Consider the following 12140-nt stretch of genomic DNA (forward strand, 5'->3'; position numbering starts at 1 on the left):
AAAATGAAGTTAACTGTAATACATACAACTGATATTATGTTAACAATAGGATGAAAAATTATAAAGTGACGAGATGAGCAATGCTGAATAGATATGTAATAAATATGACACCAAGAACAAAAAAAATTTTGGGAGCCAAATTAGAAGAACAGATTGCCTGGGAAATATTAAAATTACCAATAAGACGTTTAAGGATATTATTTCATTAAAAGAAAACATTTGATTGATAGACGTTAGGACAGATGTGGGATAAACTGATAAATTTCATATCAAAGTAGTATTGAATCAGAAGTTGATCCTTAATTCTGATTTATTTCCACTATTATAGAATCAGACAATAATAAAACTACAGGGTAACATTCCCTATTATATGCTGATGATGTAGTATTAGTAGGAAATACTGAAAGAGATTTAGAACAAAAACTGGAACAGTGGAGAGAAGTATTTAGGGAAAAAATTTCCATTTCTCTCCTAATGTCTACTTTCCTCACCTTACCAAGTCTAGTGTTAATTTTTTATTTGTTTTTTTGATTGATTTCCCAAAGTTCAGCGCCGTACCACCCAATACTTTCTATTATTGTTTTATAAATTCTTCCTTTATTTTCTTTTGTTATTTTATTATTCCACAATAATCCGTGTAGTTGTCTAATGGCTGATCTTACTTAGCAAATCCTAGAATGTATTTCTTCGTTACTCCCTGCTTTCGATATTATTTGGACTCCCAAGTATTTGAAGGTTGATTTTATGGTTGTCATTTCAGTTTTTGCTCTTTCTGATTTTTCTCCTGTAACTAAATACTCGGTTTTTTGTATTTCCAGTTTTCTAAGCATATAGTCTATATCGCTGTCGTCTTCAGCTACAATGGCTTGGTCGTCAGCAAAGTATATCGTGTAAAATCTCTCATCATCGATTGAAATGCCCACCTTGCACCATTTTCTTCTCCAAACTGAGAACGTCTCATTCAGATATATTTTGAAGAGTGTATGTGCTGTGCACATATACTCCAAGAACCAGAGTTTAAGGGAGACATATATCCAGCAGTGGACGTGATAAATAAAGGTTGGATAATGATAATGATGATGATATACTGTGCAGTACTCTTGCTTGAGACCCTTACTAATAGGAATTTTTCTAGTTAATTTGTTTCCATTTTTAATGTTTACCGTCATATTTTTGTAAAGCTGTTGTACTACTTTTATATATTTTTTATTTATTTCTTGTTTTTCCATTGATACACAGAGTATTGAAAGTGGTACACTATCGTATGCCTTCATTAGATATGTAAAGACTACATGAGTTGAAAGGTTGTGGGCTAATCTTTTTTCAATAACCTTCTTCTTCTCATTGCGCCGTCTCCTTTCGAAGGTTGGCGATCCAAATGGCAATTGTAGTTTTGGAAACTGCTGCGCGAAAGATCTCTTTGCCCTGTACTTTTCCTTCCAGTATAACTTGAAGTAATTTATATCTTTCGCCTCTCAGCACATGACCCAAGTATTGTATTTTCCTCTCTTTGATTATTCTTAGTAATTCTTTTTGTTTACACATGCGACGAAGTACCTCAACATTAGTAACTCTTTGTACCCATGGAATCCTCAACATTCGTCTGTATATATACATCTCAAAGGCATCCATCATTCAATAACCTGCTGTCTAGGAAATATGCTGTCTTTAAAGGATCTGCCTACACGAAACCATTTTGTTCTTCTACATCTGTTATCTCTTTTTCAATTTTATTTTTTATTATTTTTACATAGAGTGTTGAGAGTGAATTGATGACACTTAGCCCCCTGTAGTTGAAACAATTATTTCTATCTCCTTTTTTGTAGATGTTGTTAATATGCGCTTTTGCCACTCCGGTGGTAAGTCATGTCCTTTATAGAATAAGGTGAAGACATACGCCAGTAATTCTTGCAATACTTGTGGGTTGTGTTTTAATAATTCGTTCGCTATATCTTATGGTTCGAATGCTTTTCGATTTTTAAGATTTAGTATTGCATCATCGACTTCCTGTATTGTTATTTCATCGTCTTCATCGTATTCCACTTTAAATATTGTTGTAATGGTAATCGTGAATTGTGTAAATTTGAAGTAAGATACCAAAAATTATACTGAATTATTGAAGGAAATTCAAAGATTTCCATAGATAAGAAACTCTTGATCTACAAACTAATAAAAGTCAAATTATCATACATCGTATTATCGTACAACTCTCAGTACTACAGATATGTAACCAAGAACAATATTTTGAAAAAACTTTAATTTAGAAAATTAAGACTATCTTCTGGATAATATAACAACAAAGGCCTTAAAGGTTATTCGAATGACTCCAGAAGCAGATTATATAGCAGCTTAATTTAAATTTGTTTTGTTTTTTATAAATATTTAGAATAAATATTTTTCTGTGAATAAGAAAAAACCAGTGGAAACATAATTGAATATAGCCGTATTTTCCGTATTCCACAATGGGATGAACTTTGATCTTTCCGATCACATTTAAATATTAAGACGATTATTGTTAGCAGAATTTTACTTTTTTAATAATCTTAAAAAAATAGTAGTCACATACCAGTTATTCTAGAAATTCTTCTCTTGAGACGTCTACCAGCAAATCCAGAAACATGTGCCCCAAGACTGTGACCTATTAAGTGAATATCTTTTGGATTCACGTTCATTTTTTCTATCAGAATATTGATAAATTTTGCATATTCTTCTCCAATATGTGGCGTAGCTTCCATAGGAACTGGGTAAAATGGGTTTCCTGAAATATGAAAAAATATATATACAAACACCAGCAAATTTGAAGGAACAGGTTATGAATGCAAAGTATTTTTTTATATTTCTATTTTATAGACTATATCTAGATAGCTTCGAATACCCCTCGCCACATCATCATCATCATCCAACCTTCATTTATCACGCCCACTACTGGACATAGACCTCCCTTAATCTCCTCCATTCTTTGCGATTTTGTGCTCTTTGTTGCTAATCTTTGGTGATACGCCTGATGTCGTCAGTCCAACGTGTAGGTGGTCTTCCTCTACTACGTTTGTCTGCCACAATAAAGTCTTAAATGTCAAAACGTCAAATTAATTGGTTTATTTGTGTTGTATTTTAGATTTTAAAGTCGTATTATCTGTTGATAACAAGTACAAACTTGTATTTATTTAATGAGTCAATTTGTTTGAAATAAGTTATTTTTTTTATTTCTTGTAATCAGTGGTTTTCTTATTGCAAAGAGCAAGTAAAAATGGGTGATTTAATACGGACTGATCTTGCTACGGCCATAACAATGGTCCAACATGGTCGAACCTACAGGGAAGTTCCTATAATGTTCGGTAAATCACCAATAACCATTCATCGTTGTATAAGTCGTTGGAGACAAACTAGGTAGTATCTATGAAGAAGGAGACAAGGGAGGAAACGTTTAACCACGGCTGTAGATAATCGATTTATAACGTTGCAAATATTACGAAATAGACGACAAACGGTGGTTCAGACCAAAAATTTGCTGCAAAATATTCGTGGAACCAGCATACGTGAGCACACAGTAAGAAGGAGACTTAAAGAAGCCGGTCTTAAGTCATGTGTGCCAATAAAAGCTTCCAGACACAGAGATACCATCGTGTAGCGCGGCGACCATCGACCGCATAGAAAGATTGTATCGACGACAAAGAGACCAAAATGCACCTTTCAATTTTATTACGACCCTACCTTCTGGTAAAGGTTAAATTATGATGAAAGGCGGTATATGTTTAGTGCACCAAATGAGTTAGTGGTGATTGATGGTGGAGCATTAACAGCAGATAGGTTAATCAAGATGTTCTGCTGAAGATGGGGAAGGAATGCGAAGTCATAAAAACCATACAAACGAAAAAACTGGAATATCTGGGCCACATAATGAGAGGAGAAAAGTACTGTCTGCTTAGACTCATAATTCAAGGAAAAATCTCGGGAAAGAGAAATGTGGGACGTAGGAGGATTTCCTGGTTGCGAAATTTAAGGGAGTGGTATGGGTGCAGTTCAATACAGTTGTTCAGAGCTGCAGCCAACAAAGTAAAGATTGCTGTGATGGTAGTCAACCTCCGATAGGAGACGGTACTGCAAGAAGAAGAAGGTACATCAGATATATTCTCCAAGGCCATGTGGTATCTTCTGCATCATACTTTAGAGAAAATTTTATTTTAATGCAGGATAATGCTCGCCCACAAGTCGCACGCTGAGTAAGAGACTTTTTATTTCAAGTGGGTATAACAAAAATGACATTGGCCAACAAATTGGCCAGCATGTTTCCCAGATCTAACGATAGAGTATGTGTGGGACATGTTAGGCAGAAAACTTAGAGCACGGGTTCCTGATACTCAAAAAAGAGAGGAAGTAAAACTTACTTTGATTGAGGAATGGGGGAGACTGATTCAACAACTGATCGATAGTCTTATTAGAAGTATAAGAAGACAAAGAAGTTTCGAACATCCTTTTTGTTCTCTCTGTATCAGGTCGTGCCTCTGCCGCGTATGTCATTATTAGTCTGATGACTGTTTTGTAAATTTTGCCTTTCATTTCTTTCCCGATATTTTTATTTCTCCATCTTGTTTCATTCAGGCAACCTGCGGCTATGTTTGATCTATTCATTTGATCTTCCAGTTCTGTTGGAAGCTTTCCGTAGCTAGATAATGTGATGTCTAGAAATTTTTAAACTCCATCACTTGTTCTATTATCTGACCTTCCACCTCCAATTTTCATCTTAGTAAATTTGCTAAGTGAAAACGATCAAATAAAAAAAAATCTCACACCTTATTGATGTTTTATATTGTGCGTTGTTGTTCCTGTGGCTCGTTTGTTGTGTTTGTGTTTTTGAGTGTTCTTCTTAACCCATTTTTTATTTTTTACAAAAATACATCTCTTACAAAAAAGCCCATAAAAAATTCAGTGTATAAACATAAATTTTACTCAAAGATTAGACATAAATCGGTCATCTCAATTACAATAAAACTAGTTGTGATTAAGTCTTTGGTTTTTTTACGATTTAAATAAACTATCGTTAAATATACATATTATACAACCTACCGGAAACAGAGCTCCAGTCCATAATAAAAACATTAATGTCATGTTTTTCTAGAAAAGCGTCCTTTATTTTTACACAGTTATCTGCTGTACCTTTCGACATCCAGCCATGAGTTACAAACTTAACGTTTGTGTTGTTTATTAAATAATTTGGTAGTTTTTCCGGATTGTCGACCAACCAGCCATAAGGGACATCTCTAAAATTTCAAGAAAAAATATATTTTTTGAGTATATCAGGAGGTATATAAATTAAATAGTTCTTTAGGTTACTAGTCTAGTTGTTAGAAATACTTTTAACAAATTTAACAATTTAAAAATGATATCTTTTTATCAAGTCGCCGAAGAAGAAAGTGATATCTAAAACGCTATTAGGTAGAACCTAAAAAAGAGTAAGTAATAGTATATTGCAAATTATCAATTTAAAACTTTACCTAGTAAATAATGTAAAATTAATAGCGTTACTAAAATCGTGGTCTAAAAACGGCAGATCAAATATGTCTATTCCAAATCTTGTCTGTCTTTTATCGTTGTAATATCCATAGACGTCTTCTCCATCTTCTCCGGGAAAAATAATATAATCAGTACCAAATCCCGGATATCTTTTCTGTAATTGTTTTCTGCTGTAATTATTACCCCAAGCCATACCTGAAAATATACAGTTCTTAAATTAAATAAGGCTATTAAATTTCGGAACGATTTGTCATCAAATTTTAATATTATTCTCTAGAATTTTTAACTAAACGCTTTATATCTTTAAATTTAAATAAAACAAATATTGCGTGAGACAACTTCGAGCTGTTTTATTAGTTTAAAAAGCCATTCGATTCCATAATGTGTGCAATATCTTCTTTGTCGTTTACCTTTAGCTCTTGGGTAAAAGTAGGGATGAGAAAAGCTTTAAAAAAAAAGTGTATAACCTTATCAAGAGGAACAGGAAGTGGAAAATAAGCCCAAAGACTAAATCAAGGCTTTTTAATGGCCTATATACAAAAAGTATAGAGATATCGGCCTGTTGGATGCCTATTAAAAGAAACTGTCCAGGGTACTATCAAGGCGAATATCAAGCAGGTTTAAGAGATAATGCATGAGTTATGGATCAGATTTTGATACTAAAAGAAATTCAAACCATCTGTTATGAGCATAATATAACCCTCCATGCATTATTTATGGATATTAAGCAGGTGTATAAGTAGAATATGGCATAAGTATTTCGAAGAAATATATCAAGAAACGGAAAGAGAAGAAGAAAAAGAAATAATAACGAATACGGAACAAGATGAAGAAGAAGAATTGACCTATACAAAAGTGAAAGGGAAAATATGCAAACTTAAGAAACGGAAAAACAGCGGGAGAAGACGGAATATGTGCTTCTTCTTCTTCTTATATAGTGCCGTGCACCTATAGTGCGTTGGCAAATTATCTTAAGGCCAAACGTCTGTCTTTTGCGGCATGCAAAAGATCGCCAGTGTTATTTATGCCTGTCCAGTTCTTTATGTTCCGTAGCCACGACATTTGTTTGCGAACTACACCTCTCTTGTTTGTGGGGACTTCAGTAAGAATTTCCTCAGAGTATATATTAAAAAGAGTCGGCAAGAGCACACAGCCTTGCCTTATTCCTCGCATAATCTTCACTTGGTCGGTCAGCTGGTGTTCGACCTTGACTTGAGCACGCTGGTTCCAGTATAAATTCATGATGATCCGAATGTCTTTCTCATCCACTCCTACTCTTTGTAGGACGACGAACACAGCGTTTTATAGAAATAAAAAAATGTTTAGAGATAAGAAGATAAGCCAAAACACAAAAATAAAAATCTACAAAATGACCATAAAACCAATAGTAGTATATGCTCCAGAAACATTTACACTAACAGCAAGAGAAGAAGAGCAATTGAAAGTTTTTGGGAGGAAGATTATTTGAAAAATACCGGGACCAAAGAGGGAAAACTAAAAGGATGCAAGACAATGGGTGAATCACGAAATACAAGAATGGATGGGTCAAGAGAACATAGAGCAATAAAAGCACAAAGAATTAGATGGTATGCACACATAATGAGAAGAAATAAGAGCAATCCATTAAGAGTTATAACGGAATAGATGCCACCAGGTAAAAGAACCAGAGGCAGACCTAAACTGAGATGGAGACAACAAGTGGAAGAAGATTGAAGAAGTATGGAAATTAGAAATATAAAAAGAATTATCAAAGAGAGAAGAATGGAGAAAGGTAGTGAAAACAGCGAAGTCACACCAGAAACCGTAAAACCAAACCCAGAATGGAATGATCCTGCACACAAAAAGGATCTACAAGTAAAAACAGCTTCAGCTTCTTTGGGACTATATATATATATATATATATATATATATATATATATATATATATATATATATATATATATATATATGAATGATAGAATAGAAATAACAGATATATAATAAGATTAGATGAAAATAAAATGTATAAAACACTGAGCTCATTGGGCGTACTTACAAACTGGTTAAGTCAATAAAAATAACACTGGTTAGAAACCATGTAACATCAAAAGGCTTTGAAGTGAATTTGAAGTGAACACAAGTTTTAGATAAGGAAATCGTTTATCCACGGTGCTTTTTAATTTACTAATGGAAAGCATTATCACAAAAACAAGAGTAAAACGATCTGATCGATCTACAATAATGAATATAAATGCCTGGCTCCTACTGATAATCACGCAATAGTAAGGAAAATAAAAAAGAATTAAGAAATGTTTTAAAAATGACAGAGAATTGGGCAAGATATTTTGACCTAGAAATAAACCAGGATAAGTTAAAGTACATGAGCAAAAAGAAAAGCGTCAATTCACTTTCACACCTAATGAAACAAAAAAATATAAACTGAAGGAAGCAGACCATTTTACTTATCTGGAGGTTACTATAAAAGTGACATTACATAAAAAATTCAAGTCAAAGTAATTAGCAAAGGAAAATAACAACAGGAAAGTCTAAGAACATTGACTAAATCCAAATATGTACCAAGTATAAAGAAAAAAATTATAAGGCAGTAGTAACACTCGTAGTAACATATGGTAGTGATGTACGGACAATAACACAACAGATATAGAGAAATTGGAAAGGTGCGGAATAAAAATGTTCAGAGCCATAAATGGAGGCAAGAACACGATGGAAGGTTGAGTACGACAAACAAATAAGGAGGTATGGAAACTGTATAATGAAACTAGCATCAGCCGCCTCATAGGGTCGCAAAGATTAGAATGAAACATGTGGTGAGAATGCATAATTACAGGATGAAAATAAAGATGATTTAATAGCGTATAAGAAGATTCCAGAAAAGAAGAATGAAAGAGTGTTAAAAACTGATGATGAAATAAAGCAAAGGTAGTATGCGAACTTTAGAAAGTTGCTAAATGAAGAACACAAGAAAAGAGACAGAGGATCCCTCTCTCTCTCTCTTGTAGTTTCCCCATTACTGAGGATCGTGATTTCTTTAAATATTCCTAACAATTTTTCTTCATTCGTTCTACCCGGAACGTTTCCAGAACAATTAATCTCTCCAATCTATCGCCACCTCTGCGAAGTACGTGACCGAAAAATTGCAGAATACGTTGTAAACATATTGTGGACAGCGTTTTTTATTCTCGAGTTGGTTTAGAATGGAAACGTTTCTCCTATGAGCTGTCCAAGGTATGCACAGCATTTTTCTCCAGCACCACATCTCAAAGGCATCAATTTTTGGCGCTCGCATCCGTGAAAAGTCTAAGTCTATGCCCCGTATAGAAATATTGAGAATACAAGGGCATTCACCAGTCTTATCTTGATATTTTGAGAGATAGATCTGTCTTTCCAAACTTTAGTTAGGCGACTCATCCGCATTTTTTACCATATTAATACGTCTCCGAACTTCTGCTTTCCAGTTACATTGTTATTTATACTAGACCTAGCATAGACAAAACTGTCCACTATGTGGTCTTCCTGTAACGGGTTAGTCAGTTGAATAGTGTGGAATCTGTAGACCACCACTATTTTTGTCTTAGCTTTGTTGATTTTCAGACCAACTTTATTGCTTTCGTACTCAACTCTTCGCAGGAGATCAAACATTTATTGCTTATCTGCTGCTGAGACAGAGGATGAGGGATCTTAAATGAGAATGTAATACCGAGGATAGAGAGAGATGAGGTTGTCGAGTCGATAAATAGAATAAAAATGGTAAGGCATTAGGACCTGATGGAGTACCTGTAGTGGTTTGGAAGGCTCTAGAAGAAGAAAGGATTAATATTTTGGGGTAAATGATGACTAGGATATATGAGGAAGCAAGGATGCCCAATGCATGAAAAGAAAGTGTGATGGTATCATTGTATAAAAATAAAAGGGACACTTAGTATTGTAAGAACTGTAAAGGGATAAAGTTGTCGTACAATATGAAAACTTAGAGGAACCATAGAGCGAAGGTTAAGAATAGAGATATCGATAGGAGAAGAACAGTTTGGGTTTATGACAGGGAGAAGGACAACAGATGCCTTGTTTGCTTTGAGACAGTTGGTATTCTATACGACGAAAAGAAAAAAGAGCTACATTTGGTATTTACGAATCTTGAGAAGTCTTACAACACTATCCCTAGACAAGAGCTATGGAGATGTATGACAGAGAAATCTGTTCCTGAGAAGTACGTAAGGCTAAGAACGTATGTATGAAGGAGCATACAACAAAGTAAGGACTTGTGTCGTATTAACTGAAAGTTTTCTACCCGTTTAATCTTGGTATGGATGTACTGACAGAGAAAGTAAGGGAGGGGCTCTCGTATTAGAAGAGAAGAGCAAAGGTATGTTGGAGGAGACGTTAGTCTATTGAAGGGCTATTGAAGAGGGAGGACTAGAAGATTAGCAGGTCCAAAACGGAGTATGTGGTTAGAAGGTAGAAGAATGGTTGGGAACATAGATTTGCCAAGAAAAAAATTGGAAAGAGTAGGAGAAAGTAATTACTATTTAACTGGAAATAAGCCACAATTAAAGGTTAAAGTACGTTTATTGACGTTTCAATTTCCACTTCGGAAATCGTTTTTTTCGAAAAAGGAGAACGATTTCCGAAGTGGAACTTGAAACGTCAATAAACGTAATTTAACCTTTAATTGTGGCTTATTCCCAGTTAAATAGTAATTACTTTAAAATGCCACAAGAAAATAGCTTCAGATCAATATTAAGAGTAGGAAAATTTAAATACTTCATGGCTACATAACAAAAAATAGGACACTTGATCGAGAAATTGTCCATAGGATACAAGCTGGTTGGTTTAACTAGAAGCGAATGAGCGGGGTACTTTGTGATCGAAAAATCGGGAACGGCCTAAAATGAAAGATATACAAGAGTGTGGTGAAACTAAACTAGACGGTGAAAATAAGATGGAGGTAGCTGAAATGAAAATGTTACGATGGATGTTGGGTAAGACTAGAAGGGACATGATCAGGAACGACTTGATTAGGGAAAGAGCAAGGGTGACTACAGTCTCAAAAACGATTTAAGAACAAATACTGCAATGGCTTGGTCATATCAGACGTAAAAATGAAAATTACGAGAGACGACAGATAGAGCTGTTAGAAGTTGATGGAAGAAGAGATAGAGGAAAACAGAAGAAGATGGAATGACTGTATGGTAGAAGACTTGAGAGAGAAAGGTTTAGCTGAAGAAAACCCTTCTTCTTCTTTCTTATTGTATGTAGGCTTTAAAGCCTGTTTTTTCTTCAATATTAGCCTCCTAAATTGTTTAAATTATCGCACCATCCTTTTCTTGATCTGCCAATACTTCTTCCTCCATTTGGTGACTTATCTCATGCTATTCGTACTATCCTATCCTCTGCCATTCTACTAATGTGTTCGTTCCACTTCTGTTTCCGTTTTGTCACCCATCCATTTATGTTTTCTCTATTGCATGCTCTTCTTACGTTTTCGCTTCTCTCCCTATCCAACAGACTTTTCCCTGATATTCGTCGAACTATTTTCATCTCTTTTGTTTCTAGTAGTCGTCTCGTTTTAGATGTATCAGGTCTTGTCTCCGTCGTGTATGTTAATATAGGCCTAATTACTGCTTTATAGATTCTTGTTTTTGTGTCTTGTCTTAGGTGTTTGTTCTTCCAGATTGTTTCATTAAGAGATCCCGCCGCTTTACTTGCTTTCTAGCTTTGTTGTCGTACTTCTTCAACATCTCCGTAACTAGTTATATCTATTCCAAGAAATCTAAACCTTGCTTTCTGCTTTATTATTTTTCCATCAATTTCGATTTTACATCGTAGTGGATATTTAGATGTTGTCATACATTTGGTTTTTTCTGCTGATATTATCATATTGTATTAGTTCTTGGCTGTTGTATTGAAGATGTGTGTTAATATTTGGAGCTCGTCTTCTGTCTCGGCGATTAATGCGGCGTCGTCTGCATTACATAATATTTGGATTTCTTTGTTCCCCATTCTGTAACTTAGGCCTTTACGTACTGCTTGTATTATTTCGTCCATTCTTATATTAAAAAGAAGTGGGCTTAACGAGTCACCTTGTCTGACTCCACTTTGTACTGGTAGAAGACCCGATAGATAGAAATTAGTGGCGATGAAAGTAAGGAACAGCGACCCTTGGAAAGGAAAAAGCGAAGGAAGAAGAAGAAGAAGAAGCAGAAAAAAATAGAAAATTTTAGAACAATAGCATGAGACAAAAGTCCAGATTCTTAGGTTGGCGAGAGATGTGCAGAAACACTTTAGAGAACGGCTCATTAGATGGATGTGGGGAAATATAGGCTCATTAAATGAATCTACATCCATTTATAGACGAAGATAAATCGACAATAATAAAAGATTAAAGTTATCCAAAATAAAGAAGCAAATTAAAAATTTCATTAAATAAGTATAGTTTAATGAATACTGTTCTTACCTGCTAAAATAAAAATCACTGATGTTTGAAACTGTAGAGTAATTACATGCATTGTATATTAAATACGGTTTCTTCAAATTCTAATGAAAATTTAGCAAACTTTCCTTTTCGTTCGCAACTAATACCTTTTCCTGGAAATTTTTTACAGCGTCTAATCTAAATAATATTTTAATGAACG

At 34.5% G+C, this 12140-nt stretch overlaps 1 protein-coding gene across 1 annotated transcript in view; it reads right to left on the minus strand.

Moving 5' to 3' along the window:
• LOC140435697 (uncharacterized) overlaps positions 1–12140 on the minus strand; it is a 54231-nt gene extending 42091 nt beyond the window's left edge. The window contains exons 1-4 of the mRNA XM_072524418.1: positions 11963–12140; positions 5493–5706; positions 5065–5258; positions 2567–2758 (exon numbers count right to left, since the gene is read on the minus strand). Coding sequence (XP_072380519.1) covers positions 2567–2758; positions 5065–5258; positions 5493–5706; positions 11963–12014 — 652 coding nt within the window. The 5' untranslated portion in view covers positions 12015–12140. The remainder of the gene's footprint in view (positions 1–2566; positions 2759–5064; positions 5259–5492; positions 5707–11962) is intronic.

This window comes from Diabrotica undecimpunctata, chromosome 3 (assembly GCF_040954645.1).
Source record: "Diabrotica undecimpunctata isolate CICGRU chromosome 3, icDiaUnde3, whole genome shotgun sequence".
Lineage (NCBI taxonomy): Eukaryota > Metazoa > Arthropoda > Insecta > Coleoptera > Chrysomelidae > Diabrotica > Diabrotica undecimpunctata.